The following is a 22539-nucleotide window of genomic DNA, read 5'->3' on the forward strand; positions in this document are numbered from 1 at the left end:
CTGGGTTTCGATCAGGTTATGGGACTGAATCAGCCTTGGTCACCCTGATGGATGACCTTCATCGAGAGAGGGACAGGGGGAGTGCAACCCTTTTAAATCTGCTGGATCTCTCATCGGCTTTTAATACCATCAACCATGGTATCCTCCTGGATCGACTCTGTGGGACGGGTATTAGAGGCACTGTGTTATGGTGGTTCCGGTCCTACCTGGAGGACCAATTTCAGAGAGTAACACTGCAGGATATCCTAGGGCATGCAGGAAAGGCTGCATGGTACACAGAGCTCTGTCCTCCAACACTGCCTCTCAGCATCTGCTGCCTAAGTCAGCTGTCATACTCTGCCTAATGCTGGAGCCAGCTCTGCTCATGTTCTCCCCAACCTTTGCATATGGCAATTGAAAACTTCCATTCTCAGGTTGCAGTTTCATCTGACTCCACAAGCCAAAATGTGTTCCTGGTTTGAGGGCAAGCAATGTTAGAAGAAAGGATAGTTTGCTGGGTTTACACAGAATAGCCAAGTATGATCTGTTGGAAAACAAGACTACTGCTGCTATTCATGGCGTATGAAGGGAGTAGGGAAATCACAGATCCAAGGCTCATGGCCACCTCTTCAGAGCCAGTAGGCCCCTGGACACCAATGACTAGTGGTGCATGGGATCCAAAGAGCCACAGGTAGAGCCATTGCCCCCTCACAGGATCTTCTGGTGCTCCAGAACTTGTGAGCTGCTGTGCTTAGTAAACATGTTGCTTCGGACTCTGGCCTTTGTGTTTAGTACTATAACAAATCAAAAGGTCTGCAGTCCAAGTGCATTTTGCTCATCTACTGTATGAATAAAAGTTGCAAGGGAGAGCTTCATCACCACGTACCAGATGAAAGAGGATTCTCTGTAGGGGTTGGAAGAGTGTCTAATTGGAAAAGTCAACAAAGAGAAAGTTTAATCCTGTTCTTACTACATCGACAGAATAACTTCGATATCTGTATGTGAAGGTCTAAATATTATGCAAATTGGTGTATTCGGAAAACAGTTGGAAGTACCTGCGCAGATAACACCGGCATCTTCCTTGTGGTGGCAATCATGGACACCCCAGCCATGATGGGAGCACTCTTCAAGAGTTGATTCATTCCCCCTGCACTGTATTTCACTCAGATGGATGGCACCAGAGCCTTGGCCGAATTGTGCCCCCACTGGAGCTTCAATGGCTTCTCCACAGCCAAGTTGCCTGCACACAACCTGAGCATCAACTTTGTCCCAACCATCATCGCAGACAGTCCCCCAGCTCCCATTGTGATGGACTTCAAGTCGACCCCGACATCTCTCCTTGCCATTCACCAGTCTTAAGGACAAAGAACTTGTGGATGTTTCTGTTGGCGAATACTCTGCAAAAGTTGATGAAGAATATAACCAGTGTATTTCTCGTTTGATCATGTATAACTGAGATCCTTGTAAAAGTATTGCAAAGAAAGACAAAGCTGCATCTGTACTTACCAGTTGTAACTCTCCCCTCAGTAGGAGCTGGAGGAGTTCCTAAGTTTAAAAGATACGAGATACAACGGTAAGTATTTCAGACCTTGTCTTCATAGACTCAGAGGGCTTGCAAATACAATGAAGACTTAAGATGAGAGTTTGCAACAGCTAACTGGACTGCACATCTTTGGTCTTACTCTTGGGTTATTTATAGACCACTGTTTTTCCTTCTGATGTGTAATACCTGTATTCTGGGCTGGCTGAACATATTCCGCTGCCTCTTCAGGGAATGTTGACGTTGGCCGCCCGTTCCATGTAAAAAAGCCAACCATACTGGCAGTAAATGCCAGAGGAATCCATCCAGCGGGGTGGAGCTCACAAGCTTTCATCAGCTCAGCCCCTCGGACTTCGGCTTGTTTCCCCATTAGTTGGTCAAACAAAATCTGCATCATGTTGGACCAGTTTGTGGATTTGCCAGGTTTTTTTTTTATTAGCATAAATAGAAACTGACACAAATTGCACCTGCAATTTGCACACATTTATATGTGCGTTAAGTTTTAAAAGCACACTCAGAAAAACTTCCCAGATTCTGGGGAAAACCTGCAGCTCTGCTCGCACATGCAAGCCGAATTGGGGCACCAAAGAAATCTGGTGAACCCAGAAAGGGCTGGATTTCCCATCAACGGGCATACCTAACTGGCAGTTGAGTCTTACACACTGGAATCTTCCTTTGACACTGGAGACAGGAAATCATCACATCCACTGCTGCTGAAAATAGCGGGCTATCCTAGGGCATGCAGGATAGGCTGCATGGTACACAGAGCTCTGTCCTCCTCTCAGCATCTGCTGCCTAAGTCAGCTGTCATACTCTGCCTAATGCTGGAGCCAGCTCTGCTCATGTTCTCCCCAACCTTTGCATATGGCAATTGAAAACTTCCATTCTCAGGTTGCAGTTTCATCTGACTCCACAAGCCAAAATGTGTTCCTGGTTTGAGGGCAAGCAATGTTAGAAGAAAGGATAGTTTGCTGGGTTTACACAGAATAGCCAAGTATGATCTGTTGGAAAACAAGACTACTGCTGCTATTCATGGCGTATGAAGGGAGTAGGGAAATCACAGATCCAAGGCTCATGGCCACCTCTTCAGAGCCAGTAGGCCCCTGGACACCAATGACTAGTGGTGCATGGGATCCAAAGAGCCACAGGTAGAGCCATTGCCCCCTCACAGGATCTTCTGGTGCTCCAGAACTTGTGAGCTGATGTGCTTAGTAAACATGTTGCTTCGGACTCTGGCCTTTGTGTTTAGCACTATAACAAATCAAAAGGTCTGCAGTCCAAGTGCATTTTGCTCATCTACTGTATGAATAAAAGTTGCAAGGGAGAGCTTCATCACCACGTACCAGATGAAAGAGGATTCTCTGTAGGGGTTGGAAGAGTGTCTAATTGGAAAAGTCAACAAAGAGAAAGTTTAATCCTGTTCTTACTACATCGACAGAATAACTTCTATATTTGAATGTGAAGGTCCAGATATTTTGCAAATTGGTGTATTCTGAAAATAGTTGCAAATACCTGAACAGATAACACTGGCATCTTCCTTGTGGCGGCAATCATGGACTCCCCAGCCATGATGGGAGCACTCTTCAAGAGTTGATTCATTCCCCCTGCACTGTACTTCAGTCAGATGGATGGCACCAGAGCCTTGGCCGAATTGTGCCCCCACTGGAGCTTCAATGGCTTCTCCACAGCCAAGTTGCCTGCACACAACCTGAGCATCAACTTTGTCCCAACCATCATCGCAGACAGTCCCCCAGCTCCCATTGTGATGGACTTCAAGTCGACCCCGACATCTCTCCTTGCCATTCACCAGTCTTAAGGACAAAGAACTTGTGGATGTTTCTGTTGGCGAATACTCTGCAAAAGTTGATGAAGAATATAACCAGTGTATTTCTCGTTTGATCATGTATAACTGAGATCCTTGTAAAAGTATTGCAAAGAAAGACAAAGCTGCATCTGTACTTACCAGTTGTAACTCTCCCCTCAGTAGGAGCTGGAGGAGTTCCTAAGTTTAAAAGATACGAGATACAACGGTAAGTATTTCAGACCTTGTCTTCATAGACTCAGAGGGCTTGCAAATACAATGAAGACTTAAGATGGGAGTTTGCAACAGCTAACTGGACTGCACATCTTTGGTCTTACTCTTGGGTTATTTATAGACCACTGTTTTTCCTTCTGATGTGTAATACCTGTATTCTGGGCTGGCTGAACATATTCCGCTGCCTCTTCAGGGAATGTTGACGTTGGCCGCCCGTTCCATGTAAAAAAGCCAACCATACTGGCAGTAAATGCCAGAGGAATCCATCCAGCGGGGTGAAGCTCACAAGCTTTCATCAGCTCAGCCCCTCGGACTTCGGCTTGTTTCCCCATTAGTTGGTCAAACAAAATCTGCATCATGTTGGACCAGTTTGTGGATTTGCCAGGTTTTTTTTTTATTGGCATAAATACAAACTGACGCAAATTGCACCTGCAATTTGCACACATTTATATGTGCTTTAAGTTTTAAAAGCACACTCAGAAAAACTTCCCAGATTTTGGGGGAAACCTGCAGCTCTGCTCGCACATGCAAGCCGAATTGGGGCACCAAAGAAATCTGGTGAACCCAGAAAGGGCTGGATTTCCCATCAACGGGCATACCTAACTGGCAGTTGAGTCTTACACACTGGAATCTTCCTTCGACACTGGAGACAGGAAATCATCACATCCACTGCTGCTGAAAATAGCGGGCTATCCTAGGGCATGCAGGATAGGCTGCATGGTACACAGAGCTCTGTCCTCCTCTCAGCATCTGCTGCCTAAGTCAGCTGTCATACTCTGCCTAATGCTGGAGCCAGCTCTGCTCATGTTCTCCCCAACCTTTGCATATGGCAATTGAAAACTTCCATTCTCAGGTTGCAGTTTCATCTGACTCCACAAGCCAAAATGTGTTCCTGGTTTGAGGGCAAGCAATGTTAGAAGAAAGGATAGTTTGCTGGGTTTACACAGAATAGCCAAGTATGATCTGTTGGAAAACAAGACTACTGCTGCTATTCATGGCGTATGAAGGGAGTAGGGAAATCACAGATCCAAGGCTCATGGCCACCTCTTCAGAGCCAGTAGGCCCCTGGACACCAATGACTAGTGGTGCATGGGATCCAAAGAGCCACAGGTAGAGCCATTGCCCCCTCACAGGATCTTCTGGTGCTCCAGAACTTGTGAGCTGCTGTGCTTAGTAAACATGTTGCTTCGGACTCTGGCCTTTGTGTTTAGTACTATAACAAATCAAAAGGTCTGCAGTCCAAGTGCATTTTGCTCATCTACTGTATGAATAAAAGTTGCAAGGGAGAGCTTCATCACCACGTACCAGATGAAAGAGGATTCTCTGTAGGGGTTGGAAGAGTGTCTAATTGGAAAAGTCAACAAAGAGAAAGTTTAATCCTGTTCTTACTACATCGACAGAATAACTTCGATATCTGTATGTGAAGGTCTAAATATTATGCAAATTGGTGTATTCGGAAAACAGTTGGAAGTACCTGCGCAGATAACACCGGCATCTTCCTTGTGGTGGCAATCATGGACTCCCCAGCCATGATGGGAGCACTCTTCAAGAGTTGATTCATTCCCCCTGCACTGTATTTCACTCAGATGGATGGCACCAGAGCCTTGGCCGAATTGTGCCCCCACTGGAGCTTCAATGGCTTCTCCACAGCCAAGTTGCCTGCACACAACCTGAGCATCAACTTTGTCCCAACCATCATCGCAGACAGTCCCCCAGCTCCCATTGTGATGGACTTCAAGTCGACCCCGACATCTCTCCTTGCCATTCACCAGTCTTAAGGACAAAGAACTTGTGGATGTTTCTGTTGGCGAATACTCTGCAAAAGTTGATGAAGAATATAACCAGTGTATTTCTCGTTTGATCATGTATAACTGAGATCCTTGTAAAAGTATTGCAAAGAAAGACAAAGCTGCATCTGTACTTACCAGTTGTAACTCTCCCCTCAGTAGGAGCTGGAGGAGTTCCTAAGTTTAAAAGATACGAGATACAACGGTAAGTATTTCAGACCTTGTCTTCATAGACTCAGAGGGCTTGCAAATACAATGAAGACTTAAGATGGGAGTTTGCAACAGCTAACTGGACTGCACATCTTTGGTCTTACTCTTGGGTTATTTATAGACCACTGTTTTTCCTTCTGATGTGTAATACCTGTATTCTGGGCTGGCTGAACATATTCCGCTGCCTCTTCAGGGAATGTTGACGTTGGCCGCCCGTTCCATGTAAAAAAGCCAACCATACTGGCAGTAAATGCCAGAGGAATCCATCCAGCGGGGTGGAGCTCACAAGCTTTCATCAGCTCAGCCCCTCGGACTTCGGCTTGTTTCCCCATTAGTTGGTCAAACAAAATCTGCATCATGTTGGACCAGTTTGTGGATTTGCCAGGTTTTTTTTTTATTGGCATAAATACAAACTGACGCAAATTGCACCTGCAATTTGCACACATTTATATGTGCGTTAAGTTTTAAAAGCACACTCAGAAAAACTTCCCAGATTTTGGGGGAAACCTGCAGCTCTGCTCGCACATGCAAGCCGAATTGGGGCACCAAAGAAATCTGGTGAACCCAGAAAGGGCTGGATTTCCCATCAACGGGCATACCTAACTGGCAGTTGAGTCTTACACACTGGAATCTTCCTTCGACACTGGAGACAGGAAATCATCACATCCACTGCTGCTGAAAATAGCGGGCTATCCTAGGGCATGCAGGATAGGCTGCATGGTACACAGAGCTCTGTCCTCCTCTCAGCATCTGCTGCCTAAGTCAGCTGTCATACTCTGCCTAATGCTGGAGCCAGCTCTGCTCATGTTCTCCCCAACCTTTGCATATGGCAATTGAAAACTTCCATTCTCAGGTTGCAGTTTCATCTGACTCCACAAGCCAAAATGTGTTCCTGGTTTGAGGGCAAGCAATGTTAGAAGAAAGGATAGTTTGCTGGGTTTACACAGAATAGCCAAGTATGATCTGTTGGAAAACAAGACTACTGCTGCTATTCATGGCGTATGAAGGGAGTAGGGAAATCACAGATCCAAGGCTCACGGCCACCTCTTCAGAGCCAGTAGGCCCCTGGACACCAATGACTAGTGGTGCATGGGATCCAAAGAGCCACAGGTAGAGCCATTGCCCCCTCACAAGATCTTCTGGTGCTCCAGAACTTGTGAGCTGCTGTGCTTAGTAAACATGTTGCTTCGGACTCTGGCCTTTGTGTTTAGCACTATAACAAATCAAAAGATCTGCAGTCCAAGTGCATTTTGCTCATCTACTGTATGAATAAAAGTTGCAAGGGAGAGCTTCATCACCACGTACCAGATGAAAGAGGATTCTCTGTAGGGGTTGGAAGAGTGTCTAATTGGAAAAGTCAACAAAGAGAAAGTTTAATCCTGTTCTTACTACATCGACAGAATAACTTCTATATTTGAATGTGAAGGTCCAGATATTTTGCAAATTGGTGTATTCTGAAAATAGTTGCAAATACCTGAACAGATAACACTGGCATCTTCCTTGTGGCGGCAATCATGGACTCCCCAGCCATGATGGGAGCACTCTTCAAGAGTTGATTCATTCCCCCTGCACTGTACTTCAGTCAGATGGATGGCACCAGAGCCTTGGCCGAATTGTGCCCCCACTGGAGCTTCAATGGCTTCTCCACAGCCAAGTTGCCTGCACACAACCTGAGCATCAACTTTGTCCCAACCATCATCGCAGACAGTCCCCCAGCTCCCATTGTGATGGACTTCAAGTCGACCCCGACATCTCTCCTTGCCATTCACCAGTCTTAAGGACAAAGAACTTGTGGATGTTTCTGTTGGCGAATACTCTGCAAAAGTTGATGAAGAATATAACCAGTGTATTTCTCGTTTGATCATGTATAACTGAGATCCTTGTAAAAGTATTGCAAAGAAAGACAAAGCTGCATCTGTACTTACCAGTTGTAACTCTCCCCTCAGTAGGAGCTGGAGGAGTTCCTAAGTTTAAAAGATACGAGATACAACGGTAAGTATTTCAGACCTTGTCTTCATAGACTCAGAGGGCTTGCAAATACAATGAAGACTTAAGATGGGAGTTTGCAACAGCTAACTGGACTGCACATCTTTGGTCTTACTCTTGGGTTATTTATAGACCACTGTTTTTCCTTCTGATGTGTAATACCTGTATTCTGGGCTGGCTGAACATATTCCGCTGCCTCTTCAGGGAATGTTGACGTTGGCCGCCCGTTCCATGTAAAAAAGCCAACCATACTGGCAGTAAATGCCAGAGGAATCCATCCAGCGGGGTGGAGCTCACAAGCTTTCATCAGCTCAGCCCCTCGGACTTCGGCTTGTTTCCCCATTAGTTGGTCAAACAAAATCTGCATCATGTTGGACCAGTTTGTGGATTTGCCAGGTTTTTTTTTTATTGGCATAAATACAAACTGACGCAAATTGCACCTGCAATTTGCACACATTTATATGTGCGTTAAGTTTTAAAAGCACACTCAGAAAAACTTCCCAGATTTTGGGGGAAACCTGCAGCTCTGCTCGCACATGCAAGCCGAATTGGGGCACCAAAGAAATCTGGTGAACCCAGAAAGGGCTGGATTTCCCATCAATGGGCATACCTAACTGGCAGTTGAGTCTTACACACTGGAATCTTCCTTCGACACTGGAGACAGGAAATCATCACATCCACTGCTGCTGAAAATAGCGGGCTATCCTAGGGCATGCAGGATAGGCTGCATGGTACACAGAGCTCTGTCCTCCTCTCAGCATCTGCTGCCTAAGTCAGCTGTCATACTCTGCCTAATGCTGGAGCCAGCTCTGCTCATGTTCTCCCCAACCTTTGCATATGGCAATTGAAAACTTCCATTCTCAGGTTGCAGTTTCATCTGACTCCACAAGCCAAAATGTGTTCCTGGTTTGAGGGCAAGCAATGTTAGAAGAAAGGATAGTTTGCTGGGTTTACACAGAATAGCCAAGTATGATCTGTTGGAAAACAAGACTACTGCTGCTATTCATGGCGTATGAAGGGAGTAGGGAAATCACAGATCCAAGGCTCACGGCCACCTCTTCAGAGCCAGTAGGCCCCTGGACACCAATGACTAGTGGTGCATGGGATCCAAAGAGCCACAGGTAGAGCCATTGCCCCCTCACAAGATCTTCTGGTGCTCCAGAACTTGTGAGCTGCTGTGCTTAGTAAACATGTTGCTTCGGACTCTGGCCTTTGTGTTTAGTACTATAACAAATCAAAAGATCTGCAGTCCAAGTGCATTTTGCTCATCTACTGTATGAATAAAAGTTGCAAGGGAGAGCTTCATCACCACGTACCAGATGAAAGAGGATTCTCTGTAGGGGTTGGAAGAGTGTCTAATTGGAAAAGTCAACAAAGAGAAAGTTTAATCCTGTTCTTACTACATCGACAGAATAACTTCGATATCTGTATGTGAAGGTCTAAATATTATGCAAATTGGTGTATTCGGAAAACAGTTGGAAGTACCTGCGCAGATAACACCGGCATCTTCCTTGTGGTGGCAATCATGGACTCCCCAGCCATGATGGGAGCACTCTTCAAGAGTTGATTCATTCCCCCTGCACTGTATTTCACTCAGATGGATGGCACCAGAGCCTTGGCCGAATTGTGCCCCCACTGGAGCTTCAATGGCTTCTCCACAGCCAAGTTGCCTGCACACAACCTGAGCATCAACTTTGTCCCAACCATCATCGCAGACAGTCCCCCAGCTCCCATTGTGATGGACTTCAAGTCGACCCCGACATCTCTCCTTGCCATTCACCAGTCTTAAGGACAAAGAACTTGTGGATGTTTCTGTTGGCGAATACTCTGCAAAAGTTGATGAAGAATATAACCAGTGTATTTCTCGTTTGATCATGTATAACTGAGATCCTTGTAAAAGTATTGCAAAGAAAGACAAAGCTGCATCTGTACTTACCAGTTGTAACTCTCCCCTCAGTAGGAGCTGGAGGAGTTCCTAAGTTTAAAAGATACGAGATACGTTAAATATTTCAAAACTTGTCTCTATAGACTCAGTGGGCTTCTACATATAATGAAGGCTTAGGACCGTAGTGTCTCAGGACTGTGTGCAACAGCTAACTGGCCCATACATCTTTGGTTTCACTCTCAGGCTATTTATAAACCACTATGTTGCCCTCTGGTACAAAATGCTCATGTTCTGGTCTAGTCTAACATCTTTTGCTGCCTCCACAGGCAAAGAATGAGTTGGTGTTACACCCATTCCATGTAGTAAAGCCCACCAGACTAGCCATTGAGCCTTTTCTGTGGTGGCCCCCACTCTGTGGAACTCCCTCCCTAAGGAACACCATCATGCCCACTCTTTAATGAGCTTCCGCTGTGCATTAAAAACGTGGTTGTTCAGGCAGGCATTTGGGGTGGGTTGGGGTATTTTAGAAAATGTTTTTATTGTAGAATTTTATTGTTTTAAACTGTTTTATTACATGTTGTACATTGCCCAGAGTGGCTTGGTGACCAGCCAGATGGGCGATTAATAAATTCAATAAATAAATAAATAAATAGTTTAATCTTTCTTCAACTGTGGAGACAGGACAGCACCCTCCACTACACCTGAGTATAGCAGGCTAGCCTAGGGGATGCAGGGCAGGCTGAATGGCACACACAGCTCTGTCCTCCAAAACTGCCTCTCAGCTTCTGCTGCCTGAGCTGGCCACCATGTTCTCTCTCTGCCCCTCCTACATGACAATTGAAAAGTCCCATTTTGGGTTGCGGTTTCATCTAAATTCACAAACCAAAACTTGTTCCTTGTGTGAGGGCAAGCAATGTTTGCAGACATGATAGTCTGTTGGCTTTATAAATATTGGCCAACCATTGTTTGCTGTAATTGAATACTGCAACTGCTATTTATAGTGGAGGAGGGAATTCACAAAGTCTCATGGCTGGCTCTTCAGAGCCAGTAGGCCTCTGGATACCAATGACTAGTAGTGCATGGGATCCAAAGAGCCATAGGTGGAGCTATTGCTCATTAACAGGATCTTCTCCCAGTTCTCCAAAACTTTTGAGCTTGCATACTTACTAAATACAGTGCTTCAGATTCCCGCCTTTGTGTTTTATATTACATTACTCTAAAGACTGTGCAATCTGAATGCATAATGCTCATCTGCAAAAAATGTTGCAAGGGATAACTCCGTCATCACTTACCAGATGAAAGAGGGTTCTCTGTAGGGGTTGGAAGAGTTTCTAAGTGAAAAAAGTTAGAAAAAAATAAAATTTAATTTGGTTCTTACTATACAGAAAAAAATAACTTCTATATTTGAATGTGAAGGTCCAGATATTTTGCAAATTGGTGTATTCTGAAAATAGTTGCAAATACCTGAACAGATAACACTGGCATCTTCCTTGTGGCGGCAATCATGGACTCCCCAGCCATGATGGGAGCACTCTTCAAGAGCTGATTCATTCCCTCTGCACTGTACTTCAGTCAGATGGATGGCACCAGAGCCTTGGCCGAATTGTGCCCCCACTGGAGCTTCAATGGCTTCTCCACAGCCAAGTTGCCTGCACACAACCTGAGCATCAACTTTGTCCCAACCATCATCGCAGACAGTCCCCCAGCTCCCATTGTGATGGACTTCAAGTCGACCCCGACATCTCTCCTTGCCATTCACCAGTCTTAAGGACAAAGAACTTGTGGATGTTTCTGTTGGCGAATACTCTGCAAAAGTTGATGAAGAATATAACCAGTGTATTTCTCGTTTGATCATGTATAACTGAGATCCTTGTAAAAGTATTGCAAAGAAAGACAAAGCTGCATCTGTACTTACCAGTTGTAACTCTCCCCTCAGTAGGAGCTGGAGGAGTTCCTAAGTTTAAAAGATACGAGATACGTTAAATATTTCAAAACTTGTCTCTATAGACTCAGTGGGCTTCTACATATAATGAAGGCTTAGGACCGTAGTGTCTCAGGGCTGTGTGCAACAGCTAACTGGCCCATACATCTTTGGTTTCACTCTCAGGCTATTTATACACCACTATGTTGCCCTCTGGTACAAAATGCTCATGTTCTGGTCTAGTCTAACATCTTTTGCTGCCTCCACAGGCAAAGAATGAGTTGGTGTTACACCCATTCCATGTAGTAAAGCCCACCAGACTAGCCATTGAGGCTTTTCTGTGGTGGCCCCCACTCTGTGGAACTCCCTCCCTAAGGAACACCATCATGCCCACTCTTTAATGAGTTTCCGCTGTGCATTAAAAACGTGGTTGTTCAGGCAGGCATTTGGGGTGGGTTGGGGTATTTTAGAAAATGTTTTTATTGTAGAATTTTATTGTTTTAAACTGTTTTATTACATGTTGTACATTGCCCAGAGTGGCTTGGTGACCAGCCAGATGGGCGATTAATAAATTCAATAAATAAATAAATAAATAGTTTAATCTTTCTTCAACTGTGGAGACAGGACAGCACCCTCCACTACACCTGAGTATAGCAGGCTAGCCTAGGGGATGCAGGGCAGGCTGAATGGCACACACAGCTCTGTCCTCCAAAACTGCCTCTCAGCTTCTGCTGCCTGAGCTGGCCACCATGTTCTCTCTCTGCCCCTCCTACATGACAATTGAAAAGTCCCATTTTGGGTTGCGGTTTCATCTAAATTCACAAACCAAAACTTGTTCCTTGTGTGAGGGCAAGCAATGTTTGCAGACATGATAGTCTGTTGGCTTTATAAATATTGGCCAACCATTGTTTGCTGTAATTGAATACTGCAACTGCTATTTATAGTGGAGGAGGGAATTCACAAAGTCTCATGGCTGGCTCTTCAGAGCCAGTAGGCCTCTGGATACCAATGACTAGTAGTGCATGGGATCCAAAGAGCCATAGGTGGAGCTATTGCTCATTAACAGGATCTTCTCCCAGTTCTCCAAAACTTTTGAGCTTGCATACTTACTAAATACAGTGCTTCAGATTCCCGCCTTTGTGTTTTATATTACATTACTCTAAAGACTGTGCAATCTGAATGCATAATGCTCATCTGCAAAAAATGTTGCAAGGGATAACTCCGTCATCACTTACCAGATGAAAGAGGGTTCTCTGTAGGGGTTGGAAGAGTGTCTAAGTGAAAAAAGTTAGAAAAAAATAAAATTTAATTTGGTTCTTACTATACAGAAAAAAATAACTTCTATATTTGAATGTGAAGGTCCAGATATTTTGCAAATTGGTGTATTCTGAAAATAGTTGCAAATACCTGAACAGATAACACTGGCATCTTCCTTGTGGCGGCAATCATGGACTCCCCAGCCATGATGGGAGCACTCTTCAAGAGCTGATTCATTCCCTCTGCACTGTACTTCAGTCAGATGGATGGCACCAGAGCCTTGGCCGAATTGTGCCCCCACTGGAGCTTCAATGGCTTCTCCACAGCCAAGTTGCCTGCACACAACCTGAGCATCAACTTTGTCCCAACCATCATCGCAGACAGTCCCCCAGCTCCCATTGTGATGGACTTCAAGTCGACCCCGACATCTCTCCTTGCCATTCACCAGTCTTAAGGACAAAGAACTTGTGGATGTTTCTGTTGGCGAATACTCTGCAAAAGTTGATGAAGAATATAACCAGTGTATTTCTCGTTTGATCATGTATAACTGAGATCCTTGTAAAAGTATTGCAAAGAAAGACAAAGCTGCATCTGTACTTACCAGTTGTAACTCTCCCCTCAGTAGGAGCTGGAGGAGTTCCTAAGTTTAAAAGATACGAGATACGTTAAATATTTCAAAACTTGTCTCTATAGACTCAGTGGGCTTCTACATATAATGAAGGCTTAGGGCCGTAGTGTCTCAGGGCTGTGTGCAACAGCTAACTGGCCCATACATCTTTGGTTTCACTCTCAGGCTATTTATACACCACTATGTTGCCCTCTGGTACAAAATGCTCATGTTCTGGTCTAGTCTAACATCTTTTGCTGCCTCCACAGGCAAAGAATGAGTTGGTGTTACACCCATTCCATGTAGTAAAGCCCACCAGACTAGCCATTGAGCCTTTTCTGTGGTGGCCCCCACTCTGTGGAACTCCCTCCCTAAGGAACACCATCATGCCCACTCTTTAATGAGTTTCCGCTGTGCATTAAAAACGTGGTTGTTCAGGCAGGCATTTGGGGTGGGTTGGGGTATTTTAGAAAATGTTTTTATTGTAGAATTTTATTGTTTTAAACTGTTTTATTACATGTTGTACATTGCCCAGAGTGGCTTGGTGACCAGCCAGATGGGCGATTAATAAATTCAATAAATAAATAAATAAATAAATAGTTTAATCTTTCTTCAACTGTGGAGACAGGACAGCACCCTCCACTACACCTGAGTATAGCAGGCTAGCCTAGGGGATGCAGGGCAGGCTGAATGGCACACACAGCTCTGTCCTCCAAAACTGCCTCTCAGCTTCTGCTGCCTGAGCTGGCCACCATGTTCTCTCTCTGCCCCTCCTACATGACAATTGAAAAGTCCCATTTTGGGTTGCGGTTTCATCTAAATTCACAAACCAAAACTTGTTCCTTGTGTGAGGGCAAGCAATGTTTGCAGACATGATAGTCTGTTGGCTTTATAAATATTGGCCAACCATTGTTTGCTGTAATTGAATACTGCAACTGCTATTTATAGTGGAGGAGGGAATTCACAAAGTCTCATGGCTGGCTCTTCAGAGCCAGTAGGCCTCTGGATACCAATGACTAGTAGTGCATGGGATCCAAAGAGCCATAGGTGGAGCTATTGCTCATTAACAGGATCTTCTCCCAGTTCTCTAAAACTTTTGAGCTTGCATACTTACTAAATACAGTGCTTCAGATTCCCGCCTTTGTGTTTTATATTACATTACTCTAAAGACTGTGCAATCTGAATGCATAATGCTCATCTGCAAAAAATGTTGCAAGGGATAACTCCGTCATCACTTACCAGATGAAAGAGGGTTCTCTGTAGGGGTTGGAAGAGTGTCTAAGTGAAAAAAGTTAGAAAAAAATAAAATTTAATTTGGTTCTTACTATACAGAAAAAAATAACTTCTATATTTGAATGTGAAGGTCCAGATATTTTGCAAATTGGTGTATTCTGAAAATAGTTGCAAATACCTGAACAGATAACACTGGCATCTTCCTTGTGGCGGCAATCATGGACTCCCCAGCCATGATGGGAGCACTCTTCAAGAGCTGATTCATTCCCCCTGCACTGTACTTCAGTCAGATGGATGGCACCAGAGCCTTGGCCAAATTGTGCTCCCACTGGAGCTTCAATGGCTTCTCCACAGCCAAGTTGCCTGCACACAACCTGAGCATCAACTTTGTCCCAACCATCATCGCAGACAGTCCCCCAGCTCCCATTGTGATGGACTTCAAGTCGACCCCGACATCTCTCCTTGCCATTCACCAGTCTTAAGGACAAAGAACTTGTGGATGTTTCTGTTGGCGAATACTCTGCAAAAGTTGATGAAGAATATAACCAGTGTATTTCTCGTTTGATCATGTATAACTGAGATCCTTGTAAAAGTATTGCAAAGAAAGACAAAGCTGCATCTGTACTTACCAGTTGTAACTCTCCCCTCAGTAGGAGCTGGAGGAGTTCCTAAGTTTAAAAGATACGAGATACGTTAAATATTTCAAAACTTGTCTCTATAGACTCAGTGGGCTTCTACATATAATGAAGGCTTAGGACCGTAGTGTCTCAGGGCTGTGTGCAACAGCTAACTGGCCCATACATCTTTGGTTTCACTCTCAGGCTATTTATACACCACTATGTTGCCCTCTGGTACAAAATGCTCATGTTCTGGTCTAGTCTAACATCTTTTGCTGCCTCCACAGGCAAAGAATGAGTTGGTGTTACACCCATTCCATGTAGTAAAGCCCACCAGACTAGCCATTGAGCCTTTTCTGTGGTGGCCCCCACTCTGTGGAACTCCCTCCGTAAGGAACACCATCATGCCCACTCTTTAATGAGTTTCCGCTGTGCATTAAAAACGTGGTTGTTCAGGCAGGCATTTGGGGTGGGTTGGGGTATTTTAGAAAATGTTTTTATTGTAGAATTTTATTGTTTTAAACTGTTTTATTACATGTTGTACATTGCCCAGAGTGGCTTGGTGACCAGCCAGATGGGCGATTAATAAATTCAATAAATAAATAAATAAATAAATAGTTTAATCTTTCTTCAACTGTGGAGACAGGACAGCACCCTCCACTACACCTGAGTATAGCAGGCTAGCCTAGGGGATGCAGGGCAGGCTGAATGGCACACACAGCTCTGTCCTCCAAAACTGCCTCTCAGCTTCTGCTGCCTGAGCTGGCCACCATGTTCTCTCTCTGCCCCTCCTACATGACAATTGAAAAGTCCCATTTTGGGTTGCGGTTTCATCTAAATTCACAAACCAAAACTTGTTCCTTGTGTGAGGGCAAGCAATGTTTGCAGACATGATAGTCTGTTGGCTTTATAAATATTGGCCAACCATTGTTTGCTGTAATTGAATACTGCAACTGCTATTTATAGTGGAGGAGGGAATTCACAAAGTCTCATGGCTGGCTCTTCAGAGCCAGTAGGCCTCTGGATACCAATGACTAGTAGTGCATGGGATCCAAAGAGCCATAGGTGGAGCTATTGCTCATTAACAGGATCTTCTCCCAGTTCTCTAAAACTTTTGAGCTTGCATACTTACTAAATACAGTGCTTCAGATTCCCGCCTTTGTGTTTTATATTACATTACTCTAAAGAGTGTGCAATCTGAATGCATAATGCTCATCTGCAAAAAATGTTGCAAGGGATAACTCCGTCATCACTTACCAGATGAAAGAGGGTTCTCTGTAGGGGTTGGAAGAGTGTCTAAGTGAAAAAAGTTAGAAAAAAATAAAATTTAATTTGGTTCTTACTATACAGAAAAAAATAACTTCTATATTTGAATGTGAAGGTCCAGATATTTTGCAAATTGGTGTATTCTGAAAATACTTGCAAATACCTGAACAGATAACACTGGCATCTTCCTTGTGGCGGCAATCATGGACTCCCCAGCCATGATGGGAGCACTCTTCAAGAGCTGATTCATTCCCCCTGCACTGTACTTCAGTCAGATGGATGGCACCAGAGCCTTGGCCGAATTGTGCCCCCACTGGAGCTTCAATGGCTTCTCCACAGCCAAGTTGCCTGCACACAACCTGAGCATCAACTTTGTCCCAACCATCATCGCAGACAGTCCCCCAGCTCCCATTGTGATGGACTTCAAGTCGACCCCGACATCTCTCCTTGCCATTCACCAGTCTTAAGGACAAAGAACTTGTGGATGTTTCTGTTGGCGAATACTCTGCAAAAGTTGATGAAGAATATAACCAGTGTATTTCTCGTTTGATCATGTATAACTGAGATCCTTGTAAAAGTATTGCAAAGAAAGACAAAGCTGCATCTGTACTTACCAGTTGTAACTCTCCCCTCAGTAGGAGCTGGAGGAGTTCCTAAGTTTAAAAGATACGAGATACGTTAAATATTTCAAAACTTGTCTCTATAGACTCAGTGGGCTTCTACATATAATGAAGGCTTAGGGCCGTAGTGTCTCAGGACTGTGTGCAACAGCTAACTGGCCCATACATCTTTGGTTTCACTCTCAGGCTATTTATACACCACTATGTTGCCCTCTGGTACAAAATGCTCATGTTCTGGTCTAGTCTAACATCTTTTGCTGCCTCCACAGGCAAAGAATGAGTTGGTGTTACACCCATTCCATGTAGTAAAGCCCACCAGACTAGCCATTGAGCCTTTTCTGTGGTGGCCCCCACTCTGTGGAACTCCCTCCCTAAGGAACACCATCATGCCCACTCTTTAATGAGTTTCCGCTGTGCATTAAAAACGTGGTTGTTCAGGCAGGCATTTGGGGTGGGTTGGGGTATTTTAGAAAATGTTTTTATTGTAGAATTTTATTGTTTTAAACTGTTTTATTACATGTTGTACATTGCCCAGAGTGGCTTGGTGACCAGCCAGATGGGCGATTAATAAATTCAATAAATAAATAAATAAATAAATAGTTTAATCTTTCTTCAACTGTGGAGACAGGACAGCACCCTCCACTACACCTGAGTATAGCAGGCTAGCCTAGGGGATGCAGGGCAGGCTGAATGGCACACACAGCTCTGTCCTCCAAAACTGCCTCTCAGCTTCTGCTGCCTGAGCTGGCCACCATGTTCTCTCTCTGCCCCTCCTACATGACAATTGAAAAGTCCCATTTTGGGTTGCGGTTTCATCTAAATTCACAAACCAAAACTTGTTCCTTGTGTGAGGGCAAGCAATGTTTGCAGACATGATAGTCTGTTGGCTTTATAAATATTGGCCAACCATTGTTTGCTGTAATTGAATACTGCAACTGCTATTTATAGTGGAAGAGGGAATTCACAAAGTCTCATGGCTGGCTCTTCAGAGCCAGTAGGCCTCTGGATACCAATGACTAGTAGTGCATGGGATCCAAAGAGCCATAGGTGGAGCTATTGCTCATTAACAGGATCTTCTCCCAGTTCTCTAAAACTTTTGAGCTTGCATACTTACTAAATACAGTGCTTCAGATTCCCGCCTTTGTGTTTTATATTACATTACTCTAAAGACTGTGCAATCTGAATGCATAATGCTCATCTGCAAAAAATGTTGCAAGGGATAACTCCGTCATCACTTACCAGATGAAAGAGGGTTCTCTGTAGGGGTTGGAAGAGTGTCTAAGTGAAAAAAGTTAGAAAAAAATAAAATTTAATTTGGTTCTTACTATACAGAAAAAAATAACTTCTATATTTGAATGTGAAGGTCCAGATATTTTGCAAATTGGTGTATTCTGAAAATAGTTGCAAATACCTGAACAGATAACACTGGCATCTTCCTTGTGGCGGCAATCATGGACTCCCCAGCCATGATGGGAGCACTCTTCAAGAGCTGATTCATTCCCCCTGCACTGTACTTCAGTCAGATGGATGGCACCAGAGCCTTGGCCGAATTGTGCCCCCACTGGAGCTTCAATGGCTTCTCCACAGCCAAGTTGCCTGCACACAACCTGAGCATCAACTTTGTCCCAACCATCATCGCAGACAGTCCCCCAGCTCCCATTGTGATGGACTTCAAGTCGACCCCGACATCTCTCCTTGCCATTCACCAGTCTTAAGGACAAAGAACTTGTGGATGTTTCTGTTGGCGAATACTCTGCAAAAGTTGATGAAGAATATAACCAGTGTATTTCTCGTTTGATCATGTATAACTGAGATCCTTGTAAAAGTATTGCAAAGAAAGACAAAGCTGCATCTGTACTTACCAGTTGTAACTCTCCCCTCAGTAGGAGCTGGAGGAGTTCCTAAGTTTAAAAGATACGAGATACGTTAAATATTTCAAAACTTGTCTCTATAGACTCAGTGGGCTTCTACATATAATGAAGGCTTAGGACCGTAGTGTCTCAGGGCTGTGTGCAACAGCTAACTGGCCCATACATCTTTGGTTTCACTCTCAGGCTATTTATACACCACTATGTTGCCCTCTGGTACAAAATGCTCATGTTCTGGTCTAGTCTAACATCTTTTGCTGCCTCCACAGGCAAAGAATGAGTTGGTGTTACACCCATTCCATGTAGTAAAGCCCACCAGACTAGCCATTGAGCCTTTTCTGTGGTGGCCCCCACTCTGTGGAACTCCCTCCCTAAGGAACACCATCATGCCCACTCTTTAATGAGCTTCCGCTGTGCATTAAAAACGTGGTTGTTCAGGCAGGCATTTGGGGTGGGTTGGGGTATTTTAGAAAATGTTTTTATTGTAGAATTTTATTGTTTTAAACTGTTTTATTACATGTTGTACATTGCCCAGAGTGGCTTGGTGACCAGCCAGATGGGCGATTAATAAATTCAATAAATAAATAAATAAATAAATAGTTTAATCTTTCTTCAACTGTGGAGACAGGACAGCACCCTCCACTACACCTGAGTATAGCAGGCTAGCCTAGGGGATGCAGGGCAGGCTGAATGGCACACACAGCTCTGTCCTCCAAAACTGCCTCTCAGCTTCTGCTGCCTGAGCTGGCCACCATGTTCTCTCTCTGCCCCTCCTACATGACAATTGAAAAGTCCCATTTTGGGTTGCGGTTTCATCTAAATTCACAAACCAAAACTTGTTCCTTGTGTGAGGGCAAGCAATGTTTGCAGACATGATAGTCTGTTGGCTTTATAAATATTGGCCAACCATTGTTTGCTGTAATTGAATACTGCAACTGCTATTTATAGTGGAGGAGGGAATTCACAAAGTCTCATGGCTGGCTCTTCAGAGCCAGTAGGCCTCTGGATACCAATGACTAGTAGTGCATGGGATCCAAAGAGCCATAGGTGGAGCTATTGCTCATTAACAGGATCTTCTCCCAGTTCTCTAAAACTTTTGAGCTTGCATACTTACTAAATACAGTGCTTCAGATTCCCGCCTTTGTGTTTTATATTACATTACTCTAAAGAGTGTGCAATCTGAATGCATAATGCTCATCTGCAAAAAATGTTGCAAGGGATAACTCCGTCATCACTTACCAGATGAAAGAGGGTTCTCTGTAGGGGTTGGAAGAGTGTCTAAGTGAAAAAAGTTAGAAAAAAATAAAATTTAATTTGGTTCTTACTATACAGAAAAAAATAACTTCTATATTTGAATGTGAAGGTCCAGATATTTTGCAAATTGGTGTATTCTGAAAATAGTTGCAAATACCTGAACAGATAACACTGGCATCTTCCTTGTGGCGGCAATCATGGACTCCCCAGCCATGATGGGAGCACTCTTCAAGAGCTGATTCATTCCCCCTGCACTGTACTTCAGTCAGATGGATGGCACCAGAGCCTTGGCCAAATTGTGCTCCCACTGGAGCTTCAATGGCTTCTCCACAGCCAAGTTGCCTGCACACAACCTGAGCATCAACTTTGTCCCAACCATCATCGCAGACAGTCCCCCAGCTCCCATTGTGATGGACTTCAAGTCGACCCCGACATCTCTCCTTGCCATTCACCAGTCTTAAGGACAAAGAACTTGTGGATGTTTCTGTTGGCGAATACTCTGCAAAAGTTGATGAAGAATATAACCAGTGTATTTCTCGTTTGATCATGTATAACTGAGATCCTTGTAAAAGTATTGCAAAGAAAGACAAAGCTGCATCTGTACTTACCAGTTGTAACTCTCCCCTCAGTAGGAGCTGGAGGAGTTCCTAAGTTTAAAAGATACGAGATACGTTAAATATTTCAAAACTTGTCTCTATAGACTCAGTGGGCTTCTACATATAATGAAGGCTTAGGACCGTAGTGTCTCAGGGCTGTGTGCAACAGCTAACTGGCCCATACATCTTTGGTTTCACTCTCAGGCTATTTATACACCACTATGTTGCCCTCTGGTACAAAATGCTCATGTTCTGGTCTAGTCTAACATCTTTTGCTGCCTCCACAGGCAAAGAATGAGTTGGTGTTACACCCATTCCATGTAGTAAAGCCCACCAGACTAGCCATTGAGCCTTTTCTGTGGTGGCCCCCACTCTGTGGAACTCCCTCCCTAAGGAACACCATCATGCCCACTCTTTAATGAGTTTCCGCTGTGCATTAAAAACGTGGTTGTTCAGGCAGGCATTTGGGGTGGGTTGGGGTATTTTAGAAAATGTTTTTATTGTAGAATTTTATTGTTTTAAACTGTTTTATTACATGTTGTACATTGCCCAGAGTGGCTTGGTGACCAGCCAGATGGGCGATTAATAAATTCAATAAATAAATAAATAAATAGTTTAATCTTTCTTCAACTGTGGAGACAGGACAGCACCCTCCACTACACCTGAGTATAGCAGGCTAGCCTAGGGGATGCAGGGCAGGCTGAATGGCACACACAGCTCTGTCCTCCAAAACTGCCTCTCAGCTTCTGCTGCCTGAGCTGGCCACCATGTTCTCTCTCTGCCCCTCCTACATGACAATTGAAAAGTCCCATTTTGGGTTGCGGTTTCATCTAAATTCACAAACCAAAACTTGTTCCTTGTGTGAGGGCAAGCAATGTTTGCAGACATGATAGTCTGTTGGCTTTATAAATATTGGCCAACCATTGTTTGCTGTAATTGAATACTGCAACTGCTATTTATAGTGGAGGAGGGAATTCACAAAGTCTCATGGCTGGCTCTTCAGAGCCAGTAAGCCTCTGGATACCAATGACTAGTAGTGCATGGGATCCAAAGAGCCATAGGTGGAGCTATTGCTCATTAACAGGATCTTCTCCCAGTTCTCTAAAACTTTTGAGCTTGCATACTTACTAAATACAGTGCTTCAGATTCCCGCCTTTGTGTTTTATATTACATTACTCTAAAGAGTGTGCAATCTGAATGCATAATGCTCATCTGCAAAAAATGTTGCAAGGGATAACTCCGTCATCACTTACCAGATGAAAGAGGGTTCTCTGTAGGGGTTGGAAGAGTTTCTAAGTGAAAAAAGTTAGAAAAAAATAAAATTTAATTTGGTTCTTACTATACAGAAAAAAATAACTTCTATATTTGAATGTGAAGGTCCAGATATTTTGCAAATTGGTGTATTCTGAAAATAGTTGCAAATACCTGAACAGATAACACTGGCATCTTCCTTGTGGCGGCAATCATGGACTCCCCAGCCATGATGGGAGCACTCTTCAAGAGCTGATTCATTCCCCCTGCACTGTACTTCAGTCAGATGGATGGCACCAGAGCCTTGGCCAAATTGTGCCCCCACTGGAGCTTCAATGGCTTCTCCACAGCCAAGTTGCCTGCACACAACCTGAGCATCAACTTTGTCCCAACCATCATCGCAGACAGTCCCCCAGCTCCCATTGTGATGGACTTCAAGTCGACCCCGACATCTCTCCTTGCCATTCACCAGTCTTAAGGACAAAGAACTTGTGGATGTTTCTGTTGGCGAATACTCTGCAAAAGTTGATGAAGAATATAACCAGTGTATTTCTCGTTTGATCATGTATAACTGAGATCCTTGTAAAAGTATTGCAAAGAAAGACAAAGCTGCATCTGTACTTACCA

The 22539-nt window shown here is 44.1% G+C and overlaps 2 protein-coding genes across 2 annotated transcripts in view; both read right to left on the reverse strand.

Annotated features, from left to right (window-relative positions):
• Positions 1–5910, reverse strand: part of LOC146350938 (scavenger receptor cysteine-rich domain-containing protein DMBT1-like) — a 31249-nt gene extending 25339 nt beyond the window's left edge. Inside the window, exons 1-6 of the mRNA XM_084845658.1 lie at positions 5703–5910; positions 5029–5370; positions 3483–3521; positions 3032–3373; positions 1486–1524; positions 1035–1376 (exon numbers count right to left, since the gene is read on the reverse strand). Of these exons, the coding sequence (XP_084701784.1) occupies positions 1035–1376; positions 1486–1524; positions 3032–3373; positions 3483–3521; positions 5029–5370; positions 5703–5910 (1312 nt within the window). The remainder of the gene's footprint in view (positions 1–1034; positions 1377–1485; positions 1525–3031; positions 3374–3482; positions 3522–5028; positions 5371–5702) is intronic.
• Positions 5911–6774: 864 nt separating this feature from the next.
• On the reverse strand, positions 6775–22477 carry LOC146350939 (scavenger receptor cysteine-rich domain-containing protein DMBT1-like). The gene is given in 12 exon segments (XM_084845660.1): positions 6775–6895; positions 7211–7367; positions 9023–9349; positions 10715–10753; positions 10887–11213; positions 12751–13092; positions 13202–13240; positions 14619–15023; positions 16487–16813; positions 18355–18681; positions 20217–20627; positions 22087–22477. Coding segments are annotated over 12 exon segments (3213 nt in total).
• Positions 22478–22539: the final 62 nt, after the last annotated feature.

Source organism: Heloderma suspectum, chromosome 3 (assembly GCF_057233095.1).
Source record: "Heloderma suspectum isolate Gila_16-S chromosome 3, 16-S_ref, whole genome shotgun sequence".
Lineage (NCBI taxonomy): Eukaryota > Metazoa > Chordata > Lepidosauria > Squamata > Helodermatidae > Heloderma > Heloderma suspectum.